Here is a 20,164-nt window from a genome sequence, read left to right as displayed (position 1 = left end):
TGATGTTCTTATCCGCATGACCGTTTCTGTGAGCAGGAGGAAGTTGGTTTTCTGTTTTTCTGGAGTGTGCAATAGAATCGCCTCCCCGCAACTAGCAACTAGCGTCCATCCTATCATTCTGACGCGGCGTAATGGCGTCAGCAAATATTTATCAAATGTATCGGTATTGGAGTGGAAAACGGGGTTTTTTTTCGGCTACATCTTTACAGCACTTCACACATGTGGGACAGCCATCGTACGAAAACCGTTAAAGACACGTTCGAATGAGTCTGCTCGGTATTGTCACCTTAATCCTTACCGTTTCTTGTGCTGTCTTTTCTTCCGTCCTTCCGGAACCGGACGTAAAGCAGTGGGGGCCATCCCAGTGAGCAGTGCCTACACCGGTGCAGTACCGAGCGGACTGGCCGAAAACTGGCTGGGCTGCCAATAAACAAGTTTTTCAAGCTTTCCATCAATTCACATTCGATGACCTTTGAGGTCAATGCTTTAAAGGTCTTCGGTGCTTTGGGTGCTGCGCTACAGGACGGCGGCATCTTGAAACAGTGCCCAAACCTCGAAGGGGATGTGCACATGTAGAACTAGTTTTTGGATGTGGTGCGTTTCTTTGGCGCATGTTCTTGGGAAGGTTCCTGGGACAAGGATTTCGGTGTGTGATGTTTTTTTCCTGTAGTGTCCCTTTTTGCTGTCCTGAATGCATCAGGGGAAGCTAACAAAAAAGCCAAATCCTATCAAGCGTAAAGGTCAGCAACAGTCGATTAATTGACCCCGTTGTCGCTCAGCTTCGCGATCTGGAATTTTCCACGCGAGTCCAGGAACGGCGCAGATTTGACGTTGCGATGTGATGTACTGTGCTGGCCGTTGGGAGAGGATTTAGCTGATCAATTATTCCACCATGAATCAATTGGCTGTGAGTGTAATGAGGTGGGTGGGTGGGACCCTTTTTATGTCCACAGTGGGAAAGATTGATGATTGGTCAAGAAGGGAATAATCCTTACAGCGGATTATGTACCTCCATCCAGTGCAATTGAACGGGGAGGGAAAATTCAGCATCGTCTCGGAAACCACAGAAAAGCGACAGCACCGAACAGCATGGAAATGAGGGAGGAAAGCAAATCTTTTAATTAACTTTGCACATCCCACCAGCTTTGGGCTTTGGGCCGGTGGCAAAATCAATCCCGCAAAACCCGTCCACACGATTTCGATTGATCCGTAAATCCTTGCAAACAGTTCAGTTCTTCCTTCTTCACGATTGAGCCATTCAGCGTCTAGCAGCCATTCAGCAAACAGTGCGCATCGCACAACAGTGCAAGTCGTTGTGCAGAGGGGCCGTTAGGGAAGGCCCTCACTTGTGGCCCCACCATTTAGGCCAGCTGGTGTGCCCCTAGCCCAAAATGCTTGCCAGTGGGTGGGCCAAGCAAAGGCGGCCAGGAACCATTTGGCGCGGGCCATAAAACGAAGTATTATCAGTGAGTAACGGGGTTTAATTTTTACTGCAAGACAGTCGCCCGTTGTGGTGGAGTGTTTTTCGCGGGCTGATGCCGATTTTTTCCTCCTCTTTTCGTTATGGAAAACTGAAATGATAAGCTCAAGGGAGGGTGGAGGAAGAATGAGGTACACCCTTTTTTCTTCCCGGGCGCAAGACGCGACCACATTCGAACTAATAAAGGCAAGCAATAAATGCAACATGAAACAGAAATTAAAAACAGACATTAAAGTGTTCGGAACGGTGGAAATTCACGCCGCGCGTACTCGCTGTTCTCAGTCCCAAAACCCTTCTGTTGCGTCCAGCAACAAAGCTCTTTCTTTCGCGAATTTAAAGTTGAAACATCAGTTTTCTTAATTCACTTAATTTCATTAAACTGTATTAAAAATTCACTGAACTTTCTTCTCTTGGCGCGATGGTAGAAAGAGGTCGATTTTCGTCTTCGTGCCCGTTTTAAAACTTCACGCAAAACCGATTGCGGTCATTCCACTTAATTTGCGCAGGTTCATCCGTTGCACGCGAAGCTCCTTCGGGATGAACCATTCCTACTCTCTCTATTTCGCCCGTGTTTGTTTCGCCTGTGCTACCTGTCCCTCTCTCTCACTTCACCACAACGCATCTGTCAAACTAGAACCGCTGTTGGTAAACAACACTGGCCCCGGTGTTTGACTGCGTTAAACTCTTTCGTGCGGTTCTACGTTTATTACAGCGATTTTTACTACCGGTCTCTCTATAATCTTTTTGTTCGCAAGCTGTACGTGCACACGCCGAGTTGTTCCGTCCTTCGAAGGTACGAGCTGTACGATTCTTCCCTTAGGCCAGCATCCTCTTGGTAGGGCGTCATCGACAATCAGCACGAGGTCTCCTAATTGCAATGGCGGCTGGGTCTCAAACCATTTGCTGCGACGGGTGAGCGTAGGCAGATAAGAAGCTAACCATTTTTTCCAAAATTGATCTGCGTACAGTTGTGACATCTTCCAGTTGTTCCTGAGGGCTGCGGAAGAATCATCAAGAGATGTTAATGGTTTTATTCCAGAAGATGAACCCAAGAGAAAATGGTTTGGCGTTAACACGGCTTCTTCCTCACTATCAACCGATACATGTGTTAGTGGGCGAGAGTTGATAATGTTTTCTACTTCAATTAACCAATTGGCGAAAACGGTATCTGTCGGTGTTTTGGTAAATTGCATGCCGGAGAGGGTGCGTTTAACTGATTGGATTAATCTCTCCCATGCACCACCGAAATGTGGTGCTCCGGGGGGGTTGAATATCCACGTCGTATCGGGGAGGTACATTTCATCTATCAGCTCCTCGGTGTTTATCTGCTTCGCCGCATCTTTCAACTCACGATCAGCGCCAACGAAATTAGTCCCACGATCAGTTCTGATTTCAATCGGAGTCCCTCTACGTGCGATAAAATTGCGAATAGCGATGATGCAAGCGCTGGTGTTCAAGCTGTGAGCCACCTCTATGTGTATGGCCCGTATTGTTAGACACGTGAACAGCACACCCCAGCGCTTTTCCTGTCTCCGTCCAACAGCGACCAAAAAAGGTCCGAAGTAATCTATCCCTGTGTAGGAGAACGGTCTGGCGTACGGCGACACTCGAGCTAACGGCAACTCATTCATCACTGGAGGTTTAGGGTAAGCTTTACGAAGGCTACATCTAAAGCAATTGTTTCGCACTCTGTGGCACGCGCTTCGTAGGCCAGGAATATCGAACTTTTGCTGCACTTCATTCATTACGGTTTGATGATTTTGATGTTTATATTTCCAGTGGTACTCCGTTACAATCAGATCGGTGAGCCAGGATTTTTTGGGAAGAATAATTGGCCTCTTCATGTCATGGCTTGCGTAACGACAAGCATCGATTCTTCCTCGTACTCGTAAGATACCGTCGTCGTCCATGTATGCACTACGTCTATAAAGAGAACTTTTCTTGTTAATCATTTTAGATCCCTTTGTACCTGATTTGTCATGCAGAAGTAGCTGATATTCTTCTGGAAACTCTAATCGTTGCGCTTCCTTGATGATCGATTGCTCAGCTTGTTGTAGCTCGAGATGCGAAAGGGGTCCAAAATATCGAGACATTTTTGGCAGACGAGAATTATTGATGTACCTCCACATGTAGGCGATGGCTCGATGCAGGCGTTTCCAATCAGAAAATCTGTCAAAGATAATTACTGGGGATAATTCACGATGATATGAAACCGTCTGGCGTAACTCTTCCTCAGTAGTTGAAGGTCTGAAGCTTTGCACTTGCCACTCGTTTTCCGGTTGCTGTAGGAACGCTGGTCCTTTAAACCACATTCCGGTCGTGCAGTGTCGGTTAAGGTTGGACCATTTTGTACCTTCGTCGGCTACGTTGTTTTTAGTCGGCACCCACTGCCATTCCTTTACTGACGAGTTTTCTAATATTTCGCCTACTCGATGAGCTACGTAGACGCTATAATTTCGATGATCCGAGTTGAGCCAACACAAAACGTCTTTTGAATCGGTCCACAAGAAGCGTCTATGGATCTTTATCCGGTGTGATTGATGAATACCTGTCATCAGTCTAACTCCCAATACTGCAGCTTGCAGCTCTAATCGGGGAATCGATGTATATTTTAACGGAGCTACTCGAGTTTTTGCGCCGATCAACACAACTTCCCGTTGATCTTCGGATTCGAATCGGAAGTACGCCACGGCTGCGAAACCGTCTCTCCCGGCGTCTACAAAAATATGAAGCTGTGTCGTGCAGTTCTCTAAGCTGATGGACGTGCGGTAACATCGCGGAATCTTGATAGATTGCAGATGGGGTATGCAAGTTAACCACTCCTTCCATTTGTCTTGCAGAGAACTGGGTATTTGATCGTCCCACCCAATTCCAGAACGCCAAACTTCTTGCAATAAGACTTTGAGGAACAGTAAAAAGCCTGCTATCAAGCCTAACGGATCGTAGATTGTCATAAGCGTGCTCAGTACTTGCCGTTTGGTTGGTATCACGATCCCTTGTAGAACATCTACATCCTTTAACGGCACTTTGAATTGGAACGTATCTTCGTTTGCGTTCCACCACATTCCCAAGACCTTCTGGGTACAAGCTGTTGGATCGAGGTTCATATCCTTCTCCCGGCTGTTGCTACTACCAACGCCATCTAATACTTGGCCATAATTCGACATCCAATTGTGAAGCTTGAATCCTCCTTGTGAGTGAATAAATTTCACATCTTGTGCTAGCTTCGTGGCCTCGGTCACACTCTCTATACTGGCAAGCATATCGTCGACGTAGTGATGACGCTTAATACATTCGACGGCTAGAGGATAGCGGGCCGCGAAACGGTCCGCGTTTACATTCTTTACAAATTGGGCGGAAGTTGGTGAACAGGCTGACCCAAAGGTCATCCTCAGCATCACATATTCATCGGGCTCAACTTGCGACCGGTCCGTTCGCCATAGGAATCTTTGGCTAATCAGATCCTCTTCTTTAATCATAACCTGATGGTACATTTCTTGAATGTCAGCGGCAATAGCAACACGATATTCTCTAAACCGACTTAGGACAGTCGGCAGTGGTGAAAGAAGGTCTGGCCCAGTCAATAACATGGAATTAAGCGAAATTCCATTCACTGTTGCAGCTGCATCCCATACTACTCTAACCTTATTTGGTTTATTGGGGTTAAATACAGGAAAGATTGGTAGATACCACTTTCTAGGATGCTTAAACTTATGCTCTTCATTTGATAATTTTCTAATATATCCCTTTTCAACATGGTCTTTCAGCACTCGGTCCATCATTTCTCGAAGGTGCTCATCTTTTGCCATGCGGCGTTCTAAACATTCCAAGCGTTTGAGAGCCATTGCTCGATTGTTTGGCAGTTTTACGTCATCATAGCGCCACAACAATCCAGTGACATACCTCTCACCTTGTAGTGAGGTGTGTTTACGCAGCAATACACTCGCCCGTTCCTCATCATTTGAAAGAGTGTTTATGCCGCCTTTACATGTGGGTTCTTCGAGCGCAAAACTACCTTTTAGAGCTTGATCAATTTTGGTTTCTATTTCTGCACAATCACAAATATGTGCTCGATGAAATGCCAAAATGTTGCTGTTGTTAGAAGTTGACGACGAATCGCAACCCGAAACTACCCATCCTAGCCTCGTCTTTGTTGCGACGGGTTCATTTGTTTTTCCTTCTATCGTCTTTAATGGAACAGTGAGATGATAGTTATTCATTCCTATGAGAATGCGTGGAGGTACAGAAGCATATGGTGCTAATGGAATGGATGCTAAATGCTGATATTTTGTTCGTAAACGATCCATTTTAACGCGTTGCGAGGGCAACCCAAGACTTTTCACCGTTCGTACATTAGAGGCTTCAAAGGTCTGAGCACCACTGGATATTCCTACTATATTTACGCTCACCTGTTTTGAATCTCGTTCAGTGCGATGTTGTCCTCCAGTCCATTTCAAACAAAGAGGTCGGTTTGTCCCTTCAAGTTCCAGCTCGTCAACTAGCGAATGTTCGATTAGCGATACTGACGCTCCTTCGTCGAGAAAAGCAACTGTTCTGATCGTCTTTCCTACAGCCTGCAGCTCAACTGGCACGTATCGCAATAGTATGTTCTCGTCGGTGGCTGTAGAGTGAGAGAAATTTGCTTCGTGTCTTCCCTTACCTGCCGAATTGTGTAGTGACGGGTGGTGTTTTACAGTACATCCGTCTTTGCCGCATACTCTCGTCTCTTTACAGGGCGCACGATGTTTTTTCAAACAACATTTACACAAGTAGTTCCGCTTAATGATGTCCCAGCGATCTGCTACGCTTTTCTGCCAGTATCCGTCACATTCGTATAAGCGAGCGCAGCCGTTATCGCATGCACAAACGGCTTCTGTGGAGTTCTGCGAGGAGGGATTAGTAGTATGCATGTGCAAATACTTACTGCATCGTGGTTCGATAAGATTTGCAGGGCTCGTTACCGCTTGGGCTGCATGCTTAATGGTTTGCATCCACTTTCCGAATGCAGCCAGGTTGACCTTTGACAACGTAAGACTGTGTATGCCCCACATCAGCTTAATCATCGGAGGGAGACGACCAACGAGCTCATCCAACACGGGTCCATCATAACGCTCCTCGACCCCGTTGTTTCTCACAGCAGCACACATTTCGTTCACGGATACGGCGAACTGCACAAGCGTCTCCAACTTTTCTGCTCTCGGGGGTACCTGTCGTCGAATCTGGCTCAACAACGTTTTCACAACTACTTCTGGACGTCCGAACGATGATTTGAGCTCTTGCATGACTTCTTTGAGGTTAGCTGCTTTCCTGAGTCTCCCCTGGACTGTTTTAAACGCTTCTCCTTTTAATGCTTGTTGCAGCCTTATAATATTTTCTCCGTCAGAGAAACCACATAGTTCCGTCGTCTCATAAAACGCGTTTTCGAACACGGACCACTCCTCTGGGTTACCGGCGAACGTCGGTAGCTGGGCGTTGACGGAATGTCTAGCTAGTATCTGACTCTGATTAATGTTCAAGGTTGTATCACTCGAACAAAACGCCGTAGATCCTAGATTGTCCCGGCGTGATCCTTGCGGATTTTGTTCTTGATTCATCCGTTGAACAAAGGTGTTTAGCACGGATTCGAGCCGTTGTATCACGTCAGGCTCTTGCCTGCGTGGCTCGCGTGCTTCTTCCAAGAAACGTTGGAAGGTTCTGCTAAGATTGTCCAATGGACAATCAGCAGTTTGAGTGGGTCTTGCTTTTGATGGATCATTCGGAGGATTCGATACGGGCGTGATCACTTCCGTCGATCTTGCTCTGGTGGATGGTTCCAGATTCACTATGTTCGTATCCACTGCTACCGGGGCTGGTTGGGTCGCTACTACGGGCGTCGCACGATGAAGGGTAGATGAAGCGGGGGGCGGTGTTTCAGGAGTGCACAGATGGCATGTCCAATCCCTACTGTACACGGTTTCATCTTCGTTCACGCACGCAAGATGAAACATTCCTTCGCATCGATCGCACTCCACTGCATTTTCCGTACTTGCACCATTGCACACACCACACTGCTTATCCTCCATTTTCCAAGCCGTGAGGTTTCCTTCTTGCTTCACGTCACTGATATTGCGGTTTCGCTAAGGCGCTGCGGGTTCGCGTCTTACCAGGACTCGTGAAACGTAAGTAGTGAATTTTTAAATTGTTGCGTCCAGCAACAAAGCTCTTTCTTTCGCGAATTTAAAGTTGAAACATCAGTTTTCTTAATTCACTTAATTTCATTAAACTGTATTAAAAATTCACTGAACTTTCTTCTCTTGGCGCGATGGTAGAAAGAGGTCGATTTTCGTCTTCGTGCCCGTTTTAAAACTTCACGCAAAACCGATTGCGGTCATTCCACTTAATTTGCGCAGGTTCATCCGTTGCACGCGAAGCTCCTTCGGGATGAACCATTCCTACTCTCTCTATTTCGCCCGTGTTTGTTTCGCCTGTGCTACCTGTCCCTCTCTCTCACTTCACCACAACGCATCTGTCAAACTAGAACCGCTGTTGGTAAACAACACCTTCCTTTCTCTCTCTCTCTTTCTTTTTGTCTTAGAAAAGTACGAAGGATTGAGTTAACAAATGTCTTATTAGTCATTAATTAGTCTTACTTCTCGCGCGCGCTCTCGCCCTGTATCGTCCACGCCCGAGTCGAGGTCGAGTTGCAATCTTAATCAGCACGCGGTTCCTTCATTTGTCCCATCAGATCTTGCGCGAGGGCGAATATCAAATTTCTGCTGAACCGGGACACAACTGCTGCGCAAAAAGCGGGAGAAAGAGAGGGGGGGGGGGGGTGGAAACAGTCAATAAATGGTGACAGCTTTGAATTATTGTGTGCACCTTCCGTTGTTTCCGCAAAAAAGGGAGCCAGAAGAAGGTACCTACAGCTTTCGGGAAAAAAGGGGTTGATTTCCGCGCTGTTTGTGGTTGAAATGATTGCCTCAAAGTCGGAATTGAGCGGAGAGAGACAGAGAGAGAGAGAGAGAGAGAGAGAGAGAGAGAGAGAGAGCGACGTTTGGTTGGTAAATGGTGCGTTTCGTCGTGTCATTATTATCCAATGTACTGTACACATTATTGAGCATTAATTACGGTTTGCTCAAAAGGGGAAAAATTGCCTCGTTTTGCAGTAGAAAAAGGGTACAAACGATGAAAGAAGATAGTGATTATTTTTTAAGCAATTTTACTATTATTAAAAATTACTTTAAAAGATTCCCCTTAAGCAACAGTCATCTTGCTGTGTGCCTTGCACACAATCGCACGGTAATAGAAATGTTCCCCAATCATATCATATCCAATTAACAATCTACCTTCACTGCAACGCACCGGCAATAAACTAACGTCAAATGCATGCGCTTTCTTCGCACGACAAACTTACGATCGTCTGGCGTAACACATTCGCGCATTCACTCACCGCCATTGCTCCATGTTTGCCCCGGTTCCACACGGCCGCCAAGATCGCAGTTTCCTGACCATCTCCGCCAGGAATGTATGCAACCAAGGACCGGACAATGGCGTGCCCACGGCTGCAGGACTGCGGATTGAACCCCAGAGCCAACCGAAAACGCTCTGACATAAACCAATCCAAACCGCGCACAAAAGCGCACCCGGGGACAACCCGTTCAAATCGGGACCATTTGCGTCCTCCCCCTCCAACACTTACTCACACATACACACACATGTGCAACATAAATTAATGGGTACGGTAATTTATAATGAAAATGTTTGAATTTCAATTCGTCTTTGTTAATCTTGGAAATTATTTATTTAATTTTGTTACAACCCCGCCCCGATGCTCGATCCGGGCTGCGATCGCTTCGATAAACCGTATGTGTGTGTGTGTGTGTGTGTGAGAGACGATATCATTCCGTTCGCGGCCGTAAAGCCATTCACCCCGTTTCTTGCACAGGCCTATGCGTGTGGTTTATGCGGGAACGATTTGATGTAAATTATTTCAATTCGGCTCGGGCAAGGAACGGTGGTACGGTCGCCGGTACGGGCGGCGGCGGCGGGGATTATGCTTATGATGGTGTGTTTGGCGCGGGTTTGGCTTCTCCCTCAACCAACCGACCGAGCCAGCAGGCAAGCCAGCAGGCAAGCCAGCAGTATGAGAAAATGCTGGCTCTTCCAGCGTCTTCCGATGCGCCAACGAAGCGAATGAAATGTAAACATTCGACCGTGTGGGATGGAACAAGAGGGTTGACAAATTTATAGTCTTGTGTGATGAGGGGGGGGAGGAACTCCGTACCACCGAGTATGTAATGACAATGATACTACACAAACCAGCAAACGATGCGTTGTGTTGTGTTGTTGTACAAATCGCGAGCGATTTGTCTGACGAATGTATTGCTTTTCATTGTGATAAACTCCCACGAGGGGAATAGTACCGTGTATCGTTGTTCGGTGGTAAAGCATTTAGATGAGATTTTAGCGCAAGAAGGTTGCTGAACAGGCGGGGGGCGGGGGGGGGCAGAAGGGGATGAAAAATAGGTACGGGAACGTATGGAGGTTGGTTGGTAAAATGGAAGCTATTTGAAGTAATTTCAACTAATATTGAGTAAAAGGAGTGTACGTACGTTAAAATCAAACTGGAATTCACTGCTACATTCAGTCTCAGATTTGATGGTGTAAGTGACAAGCTGGAGTGATGAGTATTTCGATGGTTGCTAAGATACGGGATCAATGCTCATTCCGCGAAAAGGGTTTTTTAGGGTACATTAGATCATAGGCGGGGCCGGTCTGGTGGTACAGTCGTCAACTCGTACGACGTAATAACATGCCGGTCATGGGTTCAAGTCCCGAATAGACCGTGGTGCCCCCATACGTAGGACTGACTATCCTGCTGTGGTGGTAAAAATAAGTCACTGCAAGCCCAGCTCACTTCACTAGTGGGTACAGGCGCAGGCCTTGACCGACGGTGGTTGATTGTGCCAAAGGAGAAGAGAAGATCATAAGCGACAGGTCATAATTGCAAATTATTTTCCCCGTTTTGAAAACGATTGATTTAAAAGATTTAAATATTATTGCTTTATCTCAAAAAAGAGCACCTTTTTACACTTCTTTGAATAAAAAAGCCCTTCAAGTCGAGAAAGAAAGGCTTGTTTATGGCATTGAAGTCAGGCTAGATATCAAGAAAATCATCACCACCCACCGCTAAAAGCTATTTCTCCCAGCAGGACATTTAAGAGCGAAACAATACACCACAACCACCTTGCGTATTTGTTTCCTCAATGTGGCGGTCGGCATGACGGTAAAACGCTTTGCGCCACAAAAGCGCAACAAAGTAAAACATAAAACGCGCCAACAGGGGGGCCAGCTAGAACACGAGCCACCTCGGCCAGCTGCCGGGTGTGCGAAGGTGTTGTTTGGCAGTGGTCTCTTTAAATTTAAGTGTGCAGGCCTTATAAATTATTCATGCCCTCGGTCTGCGTCCGTATCATTTCACCGGCCCCGGGGCCCATCGTTGGCACAACGTCATCGTCGTGTCATCGCCGCACCGCCCAAAACCTTTTGCGGCCGGCAAGGGGCGAGAAGTGTATCGTTGTCATATTCGGTTCATAACAGTTGCGGCGTTTTTTTGTTTTTGTGTTGGTTTTGATTTCTTTCGTTTGTTTTTGCTGCTGCCCTTGGACAAACCGACAACAGCCACTGGACACGGGCAAAGTCGTGGAAGATACTCCCCAACCACGCGCGCGCGCGCGCGCAGGGGGGAAGATATTCAATTTGCGGGAAATGTAAATTAGATTTGGGACACCTAGTGGCTCTTCGGGCCGGGGGCCAATGCGAAACTGGGACGACCACCGGTTACCCGGGCATCAGTGCATAATTTAAGCCACTGGTTTGTTTCTTGCCGGGACGTTTCTGCAACGGTAACGGTAGCTGCCGTAGAGCTGTAGTGTAATACGTACGGCTTGTGGGAAGGATTCCCTTCCTGTCTTTGCATAGGTCTTTGCATGCACATCTTTCCTTCCTGCAATCTCCGAATCTCAGTGTTAATATTTGCCTTGTCCTGTGGTGAAAAGGAATAGGACTTTTCCCACCGGGGCCCGCTTGACCGGAAAGAAAGCCTTTTTCCCTGGCGTTTCGACGATCGATCGAGTGATGGTGTTACATCTTCGGGGGTTCCTTTTCAAATATTGACCCACAGCATTGTTCGGGCTTTGGTGCTGGCTGCAGTACGCTGGCCTGTACCTGCCTGGTACTGCAGAACATTCAATTGCGAAATACCACACCATCATCAATCAAATGCAAATCAAACACGATTTTACTCGTAGGCGATGCAGTTGGGCGGTTATGGGCATTTGTACGGACCAGTTTTGGGTATCTTCCAAGGAGGAACCATCATCACCACCACAATCACTGGGACACCTCTCCGGAGACTCCTTTCGAAGTGAAAGTGATAACAAAGGAAGCGAACGGTTGGGCTGACGGGACTTTTGCTGAAGCGAAGAGTTCGTTTCTTAGTTCCTCCCCGTTTGTTTGACTGGAAGCTAATTTGGCAAATTGCTTTCATTTCAACGGTGATTGATGGAGTCCACTGTCATCGGTGGACAACACGTAGCTTTTGGACGCGTTTTCGGTTAAAATGATTTGAAATATCCCTTCCCACTGGCTAGTGGGATGCTGTACTGTTGGTCAAGGTGTTCCAGGTGCATTGTGTGTCCGATGCTAGCACAGCATTGTAAAAGCAATAGGACCTTTCCAAAACATAGGAATTTATGCAATGTTCTCCTCCCTTCCGCATTAAAAGGCACGTCCTTTTAGCGTTCTACTTGATACGATTAATCAATAGGCCAAGTGTGCAGGGAGCGTTCCCCGGGAAGACAAATGTAAAACAAATGTCTTATCATGAATATGCACAGCCCAAACGTCCCACCCCTCCGCTCACAACCCGGCCAGTTTGTCTGCAAACACTAAGCAGCAGCCGATCCAATAATATTGTTCCTCTTTTTTACGTCCCTTTCATCTCGCTTTGCGATGGAAAAAAAATCAGACAAAATTGATCGAAAATCAAACCAGACGCATTTGTGGCAAATAAATAAAACACTTTGCTAAAACAGAAAACGGGACCGCCGTCAAATTGATTCCTTACTGCAATGGGAGGAAGGATCATCCTGCCCTACGTCCGCTCCACTTCCTTCGAAAGTGGAGGGAGAGAGTATTTGATTGACCCCTTGTCCACGTCCGCTCTTACGCAGCCCTTCGAGTGCAATAAAATATGATCCGATGAAGTGTCACTTAACCATGGGCCAGCATATCCTACCGAGGGGCCACCGGGAAAGAGTGCCGTCGATGGTCACATTTATTTTATTGGCCAACAAGTACGGGGAGGTGTCAAATATATGTGTGTGTGTGTGTTTTTTTTTGTGGATGTGGTGCAATTTTTTGTGTGCCAGGAGCTCTGTTTTGCACGTCACCATCAATATCCGAAAGTGATCCGACACACACAAAACACGAACGCAACTGTTGGCTTTATGAACTTTTCGCTCCGATTGCAGAAACAGGACATTTGGATGGAGGGGAGGGGGGGGGGGGGTGGGGGAGGGGGTAGTATACCCTAAAGTGTGACCATTGCCATCAAGCTGATGGTGTCCAAATGGCGTTCGGGGAGCGTTTTTTTTCCACTCTCTACGCCCTGCATTGCACTTAAGGATATCGAATTTCTTCGAACGCGCGCTAAAGGTCCTGTACGGTCATTCGTGGCAGAAGCAGTGGCAGTGGCTCTGGCGAGAAGTGCATACAAATGTTACCAAACCTTTTAGAATTGCAAAAGAAAAAAACAATGCCGACAACGACCTAAACCTCATTCGAGTAGGAACGGCACTGCCTGCGATGCCGTGTTTCCGTGAGGAGGTGTCGTATCACATCGTGCTGTCTTTTTGGTTGTTTTTTTTTGGAACTGTCCTTCCTTGGGTCGGGTAACGTGGTTGAATGTTTTCTGCAAATGTCTTGAATTAGAAGCGAGTGTTTAGGTGTGTGTGTGAGAGAGAGAAACGATTAGAATTTCAAATAGGATCTATTTTTATGTCCACCAATGGGCAATGGTTCAGAGTTATAGTGGCACTTTATACGAAAATAACATTCGTACCGTATTATTTCTCCATCTCGGTGGAAGTTTATCTACCATTCTTACATTAAAGAGCACCAAACCGTTCTAAGCATAAACTCTAAACACAAATTTAACTTTAGCTTTAAAATATTCTTTTAAGTCTTCAGCCAAATCCAGAACTAGATTATACGCCTTTAACTCCAAGGTAGAATTAAAGGGATTGTCCTATTCAGCTACCGCAAAGAAAAAGTTAGGACGCACCATCAAAACAACCAGAAACCACAAAAAGCCACCCTTTTCTTTTGCTTCCTCTTGTGCCTCAACCATACACACACACACGCACAAATTGTAGGAAAAAATATCAAAAGAAATTAAGGCACAAATCAAATCAAATTGGGCGTACGGTCGTGAAATGATATCGAGCCGTTCTGTGTGGCGGGGTACTTTAAAGGACAACTTTGTTGGGCGGATTAAGCGGAGCCCCGAGCGAGCGAGGGTGGTTACTACACGGTTGGTTGGCATTTTTGGCCCGCATTTTTTTTTTGTTGTTGCTCGACCTTCCTTCCTCTGCGCTCCTAACCGGAACGGACAGGCGTGCCCGAAAGGTCCCGTCAGCCAGCCAGGAGCAGCGTCCTAAAAAAGTCATTAGAAGCGTGATTGTTCAACCTTCAACGGGTGGGTTGAAGGCCAACGGGGGATGGGAAAAGGTTTCTCTGTTTGACATTTGCAAAGAAAATTGAATTTTGAGTCCATTTTTATCCTTTTTTAAAAGGAAGAAAACTGTAGAATTGAATATTAAAAATGATTTGCAAACATTTACAATTTTCGTAGAGAGCGCCTCTCACTGCGCCATCCCAAAACGGTCACCTTTTGATGCAGTAATTAAGATAGTGAAGTAGCCAGTGCTGGTAAAAGAAATTAGGAACCTCATAATTGAAACATAATTCACTGACTGTCGCACCAGAAAATGACTTTTTTTCTCTCTCTCTCTCTCTCTACTCCCTTTTCCCCCGATGGGTGACGAACAAAAGTGGAACTAATTACACATGCGATAAGCAACGCCAGCATCAGCGCACAGCAGGCGCAGCAGCAGCAGCAGCAGTGTTGCCAAACCCGCATCTCGTACACGAAACATCGCCACTACCACGCTACCACGTGCGTATGATGATGGATCGTAACGGCTAAATCGTAGCAGGCGCCCAGAGAAGCGCCGAACGCAGCTAGCCTCCCAGAGCAGCTCGCCCGGGAATGTAACGCGCTGATAAAAAGAGTCAAATTAAATTAAAAAATAATAACACACTTGTCTTTCACTTGCGCCACCGCTTGCCACACAGTTCGTTTACTCTCATTTTCGTTGGTGACGTTTTCTTTTTTTTTTGTGCTCTCCTTGTGCTGCGGTTTACTCATCTAACTGCTTTGTCTTTAAGATTTATCGCGCAAAGAAAAGTGCGTACGGCGGCAAACAAAGCGCAACAGAAAAAAAAACCGCCGCTCCAACGATGCAGGGGTAATCATTAATTTCCACCGAAAATTAGCATATTAATCATAAATCCGGAATGGTGCGGAAAGACGGGCAGCATCAACCGGGGAAAGGCGAGCCTGTTCGGCAGCAGACGATAGCAATTATCATTTAGCGTATGGCCACGACCCACGGGTTTTGTGTTTTTCTTTTCATGAAACCCGCTAAAGAAAAGACACTTTTTTCCACACTACTGTGTTTGTGGCCTGCAATAATTGATATTTTTCCAAGTGTCTGTTTGGCGGAAAATGAAACACCATCACGTGGTGGTGGCTGAGCTCATTTGGCCATTGTGCGGTGCCGTAACCGAGGTGGAAACAACATCATAATTAATTTATTCATGATTTGCTGACACTTTTTCTTATTGGCTGGTGTGTCCGCTCCGGTGAACCAGTGTCTTAATTTTCTTTGCTTTACACAAACAAACCCACTCACACACACACTTTCTCGCGGATGCTTGTAAGAAGCGATAAATCCTTAAAATATGCGTCTTCCCGCTGCCCGCGGGCGTGTGAATTGCAGATTATTATTGACGATGCCATAACTCACAAAACACGCGACTGTCCGCGTGCGTCTGCTTCCTTCGGGTTCGATGAAGTTGACAATTCATTAACTCGTTTTTGCGTACCGACCCCCGGAGGGTCAGAAAGGCACTGTTTTTTTTTCTTTGCTTCTTGCCATATTCATTTTGAACCCGCTATTAACCTGCTTTTAACATACATCGATGTTTCGATTTGCTTTTGCTCCGAGGGACTCCCAACCCAACGTTCGGATGGGGCTTGCTCGGGAAGGCAAAGGCTTTGGCTTCAGGAACAAAGCAAAGCAAAGTAAAAAAAAAACCAATCCGGAACGTCCCCGTAGGCCACTGCTGACTGATTCATTGCTTTCTAATATGCGCGGGGAGGCAATCGACCCGAACCCGTCGAGATCCACCTTGCACATTCGAAGGGGAAACCCTTTTCCTTTGCCAGGTGGGGGGGGCACAGAAAGCAGGCATAATAAAACGGTGGTTGTGGCTAAGCCCCATCGGCGTACGCAAATAATAAATAAATCTAATTGATGTAGCATTATTTGTACCAAAGTGTGCAAGCTTGCGGGCAAACCGATGGTGCAGGAGGATTCGGAGCAAATGCCCCGGAAACCCTTTTCCCTGTGCTTTAGCTAACCCACACTTCAGCACAGCACGGAACAGAACAAAAGGGGGCCTCCTTTTCTTAATCTTTTCCTTTGACCGAAGAAGCGGGCGTGGAATGAATTATGGCTGTCATAATACTTCCTTCTCAAGCTCGCGCGCGCCTTTTACCTTCATGCCCCCATGCACCGCATACATGTGTGTGTGTGTTTCGCGAACGGGGAAGGAACAAAGTTTCCGTACTCGAATCTCAGCAGTATCATCATCATCATGCTTCGGGTTTTACCTTCCCGCACCGCTAATGAAGTATGAAATTATTCAATTGAAAATTAGTCTTCGACCGCGTGTTGATGCGACCGGCTTGATGCGCAAAATCGCATCCGAAGGGGCGTTTGGGCGAAACACCCTCCACCCACCCATGTGCAAACACACACACACGCGCGTACAGACTGGGTGGATCCGTGGTCTTATATCAAATCGTTATTTATGTGAGAGACTGCAGCGAAGCGATAAAACACATTCGTCGTCATCGTTTTCCGGGAGTGAAGACAGGCCTGGGAATTTCATAATTTCCGTTCGAAAAAGGGCAAAGAGAGAGAAAGAGAGAGAGTAAGAGAGCGAGAGAGCAAGAGGGAAAGAGAGAGAGAGAGAGAAGGTACCATGTGGCTGCATATGATTTTAAGAAATAATTAAACGAATGCGTGGGGAAAAGGTAGAAGTGGCGCAAAAATTCAACGCAAAGTATCTACAAGCGTATCGAGTGTCAAAGGAAACACGCGTTCGCGTTTTGTGTGTAGTGAAAATGTTACAAACGGGCGAAAAAAAAAACACTCATCAACACGCACTTTTTGGGAAAGATTCCATCAAATCACAGCGATCAAAGAAAGAGAGATAGTGTCGAGGCGTGTGATGTGCTTCGGGGTTTTCGGTGCATGAAGGCAACCATCAAGGCGAGGTATTAATTATCACCACCACCACCACCATGCGGTGCTGCCGGTATCCATGGCAAATCTCCAAGGATACGCACGCGGCGTCATCCTGCCTGCCTGCCTGTCTGTCTGTGTGCTAGTGCGCGTCAACAATTAGCGCGAGCAGAAGTAACGCCACGGCACGTTGCGGTGTTTTGTGGATTGAATATTCATTAATTTTATTTCATTTCCCGATGTCCGGGAGCGCAGGCTTTGAGGCGTTGTACCATTTATCTGTCAACCGGCGGAAGTTTTGAGCGGCGGCAGCGAACCCAGCGGCCCCGATGATCGGTGCCGTGGCACTAATTAATGGCACTTCGTTTATGGCATAATAATCAGTGAGGGTGAGGGAGGGTGATGTTGTCCTGTTTGAAGAGCTGTTGGAAGATAAAACTTCACAGTGCAAGAATAATGTTTCAACTGATTTTTTTTTTTTTGTTTTGCGGTGCTAAGATGGAATTGATTTGGAAACAGCAAGCATAAGTTGAAGACTTGCCCGTTCCTTGGCACACCACAAGGAACAACAGCAAGCAGGAGGAGGTAATTCAATCAGTTGGTTTGTTGCTTAAACATTATCAAACCTTAATGAAAACACAAGCAGTGTCATTACTGGGGCTAGCAGCCGCAAGCGATTTAAAACCCTGGATAAGGCGTCCTTTCTTTCGAGAACAAACAAACGAAACTAACCACCGTTGTCATCCTTGGTCAAAAGGATAAATAATGTACTCCGAGGCGAACTTTTTCATGATTTATATGTTACGATAGGATCCGCACCCATCACTCGGACATCCTTGGATGGTTGGGTCGCCCTGGAAAATAGAAAAACTCCGCACACAAACGTAAACGGTGATTAGCAAAACGGCTTGTTTTATATCTGCAAGCCACACAACCGACCCTGGGGTGTGTGTGTGTGTGCGTTTGGGTCCGTGTGTTGATACGATACCAGTTAAAGGGCATACAATTTATTACACCTTTGCGAATACTTTCTGTCCATCCCTCTGTACAATGCGTACAACCGTATCAATAAGTTTCCTCCAACACAGCTCGAATGCGAGAAAATCACTAATAATTACCCTCACATGCACGGCAACCAGTATCATCGAGTGCGCATTCCTTCCGGGGCTCCGGGTATTCCAAAGAAGAGAGGACTAAGGATGGGAAATATTCACACAAATTAATAACCCTAAAAACCACCCTCTTCCTCACCGTCCGGTGACGGCATCCTTCTCCGAGGCTCCTGCCAAACACACACAAAAGACAATCGAGCACACCCGAGTGGACGGGATGACACTCGCAGGGCGGGAAGGATGTTCCGTTTTTCTCCTCTTTGGCTCGCTGGCAAACAGGGGGAAAACTTTTCAAATACCTTCCTTCAACCGACCCAAAATGCTAAAGTCACCACCGAAACACATGCATTACAATGATTGTTCGAAAATGGGACTTGGCCAGTGGCCGGTATGTCCTGTAAGCAAAGGACACACACACGCACACACACACAGCCGCATACCTTTTCTCGTCTTCGGTGGAACGGGGACGCATAAAGGACATTTACGGCTCCGTGGATCGGGGCAAGGACGATGCTAAGACAGACGACGATGTCGTTTTCTAAGGAACGGAACGGTCAGTAACGAGGTACTTTTGGTGTGTCAGGCTGCCCCTAACGCTTGCTTCTCGGGCAAGACCCAGAAAGCGGTAGATGTGCCGGGAAACCGGGGTATGATAATGTTTCGGTATTGCAAGCGACCGGGCATCGCTGGGAAGCGCAGAATGGATTGAAGAAAATATTTTCCTACGGAGTAAAGTTTAAAATTACTGGTCATTTATTATAATGCTCCATTCGGAAATGGATTCTCATCGGGAGGACCTAGCGTTGCACGCTGCTCTTGGTGATGCGAGAGAGAAAGAAAGCACGTTGATCAGTGTTTGTCGTTGACTTATTGACATTAAGGAAAAGTTATGCGTTTAAAGGGAGAAAGAAAGAGATAGAGTGGAAAAACGGTTCGTTCTTTTCTGGTTAAACAATTTCCCAACAAGCATAAAGGCAAAAAGGGTTGCACATATGGAATTTCTTCAATTCAAACCAGTTTTTTGGAAAGCTAAATCAATAGGAAAATTAATGTTTGCTTTGGAAAAACGTAGAAATGCGCCAAAATATCCGAACCGTATGATTCGGTCCATATGGTTGTAGCTTTTTTGTTCTTTTTTTTCCAAGTGAACCAATAGCATTCCTTTCAAGTGTCAAAGACGGCGGCATTGATGAGCGGCGGCCTGCTACGGTAACCTTTTGCACCGCATTGCACCATTGGCGCAGTTGATTTGCGCTTTTACGCGACACCACCTTTGTGCGGGAAAGTTTGCACGCAGATGCACAGCCTACCTTTCCTTAGGATACGATAGGCAGGTCAATGAGCAAAGGCTCACAACTGAAGAGACGTCTATCGGTCGAAACTCAATACAAACTCAATGCAGAAGCAGCATAATGGAGTTTATGATTGTTTTTTTTTCTTGTCCAGAGCAAAGACGACATCGACACCGAGCGTCTCCAAAGGCTGTCAATCAAAGAATTGATATTTTTTAATTAGATTTCACTTTTCTCCGGCGACTGCTCCACACACTCACACACATGCTAGCCGTATCCAACCAGGGCCATAAAACCAGCCCGGTATGGTACACCGGGACCCTTTTGTATGACTTTTGAAAGCGGCTGGGTTTTTTTTCAATTCCATCATTTCCTCTTTGCATCAATAATGGACCAAACCGTCCCGGAGAAAACTGGAAAAAAGAACGAAACCATACCGTAACTGTTCCGGAACTGCCAGGCGGCCTAAAATACGGAAATAGGAGCTGATAGTGATCAAGGAATACGGAGCTGTCACTTTTGGGGTGTTTTTTGTCATTGTTGTTGTTTTTTTTCTGTTGGTTCTCTGACTCTCTCTACCTTTCCCCTTGCCCGGCGTCAGGATCGAAGTTTCCGTTTGGCAGTTTGTTTGTTTGTTCCACC

General features: G+C 46.5%; 1 protein-coding gene and 1 long non-coding RNA gene across 3 annotated transcripts; one reads left to right on the top strand and one right to left on the bottom strand.

Annotated features, from left to right (window-relative positions):
• Positions 1 to 1,798: 1,798 nt before the first annotated feature.
• On the bottom strand, positions 1,799 to 6,626 carry LOC121589755. 2 transcript variants are annotated; one of them, XR_006004339.1, is made up of 2 exons: positions 5,890 to 6,626; positions 1,799 to 2,477 (listed from the first exon to the last, which is right to left on the bottom strand). XR_006004339.1 is itself a non-coding variant. In XM_041908869.1 (2 exons), the coding sequence occupies exon 2, from the start codon at positions 3,388 to 3,390 to the stop codon at positions 2,158 to 2,160; it is 1,233 nt and encodes a 410-aa protein (XP_041764803.1). In that variant the 5' UTR covers positions 3,391 to 3,415; positions 5,890 to 6,626. The 2 variants fall into 2 exon arrangements, 1 of the variants encoding a protein (XP_041764803.1); XM_041908869.1 differs by having other exon boundaries at positions 2,158 to 3,415.
• On the top strand, positions 3,036 to 3,525 carry LOC121589756. The gene is made up of 3 exons (XR_006004340.1): positions 3,036 to 3,126; positions 3,260 to 3,368; positions 3,438 to 3,525. It is a non-coding gene; the product is annotated as an uncharacterized LOC121589756 (long non-coding RNA).
• Positions 6,627 to 20,164: the final 13,538 nt, after the last annotated feature.

The sequence above is a fragment of the Anopheles merus genome, chromosome 2R (assembly GCF_017562075.2).
Source record: "Anopheles merus strain MAF chromosome 2R, AmerM5.1, whole genome shotgun sequence".
Taxonomy (NCBI): Eukaryota; Metazoa; Arthropoda; class Insecta; order Diptera; family Culicidae; genus Anopheles; species Anopheles merus.
This window is presented reverse-complemented; position numbering and strand designations above follow the sequence as displayed.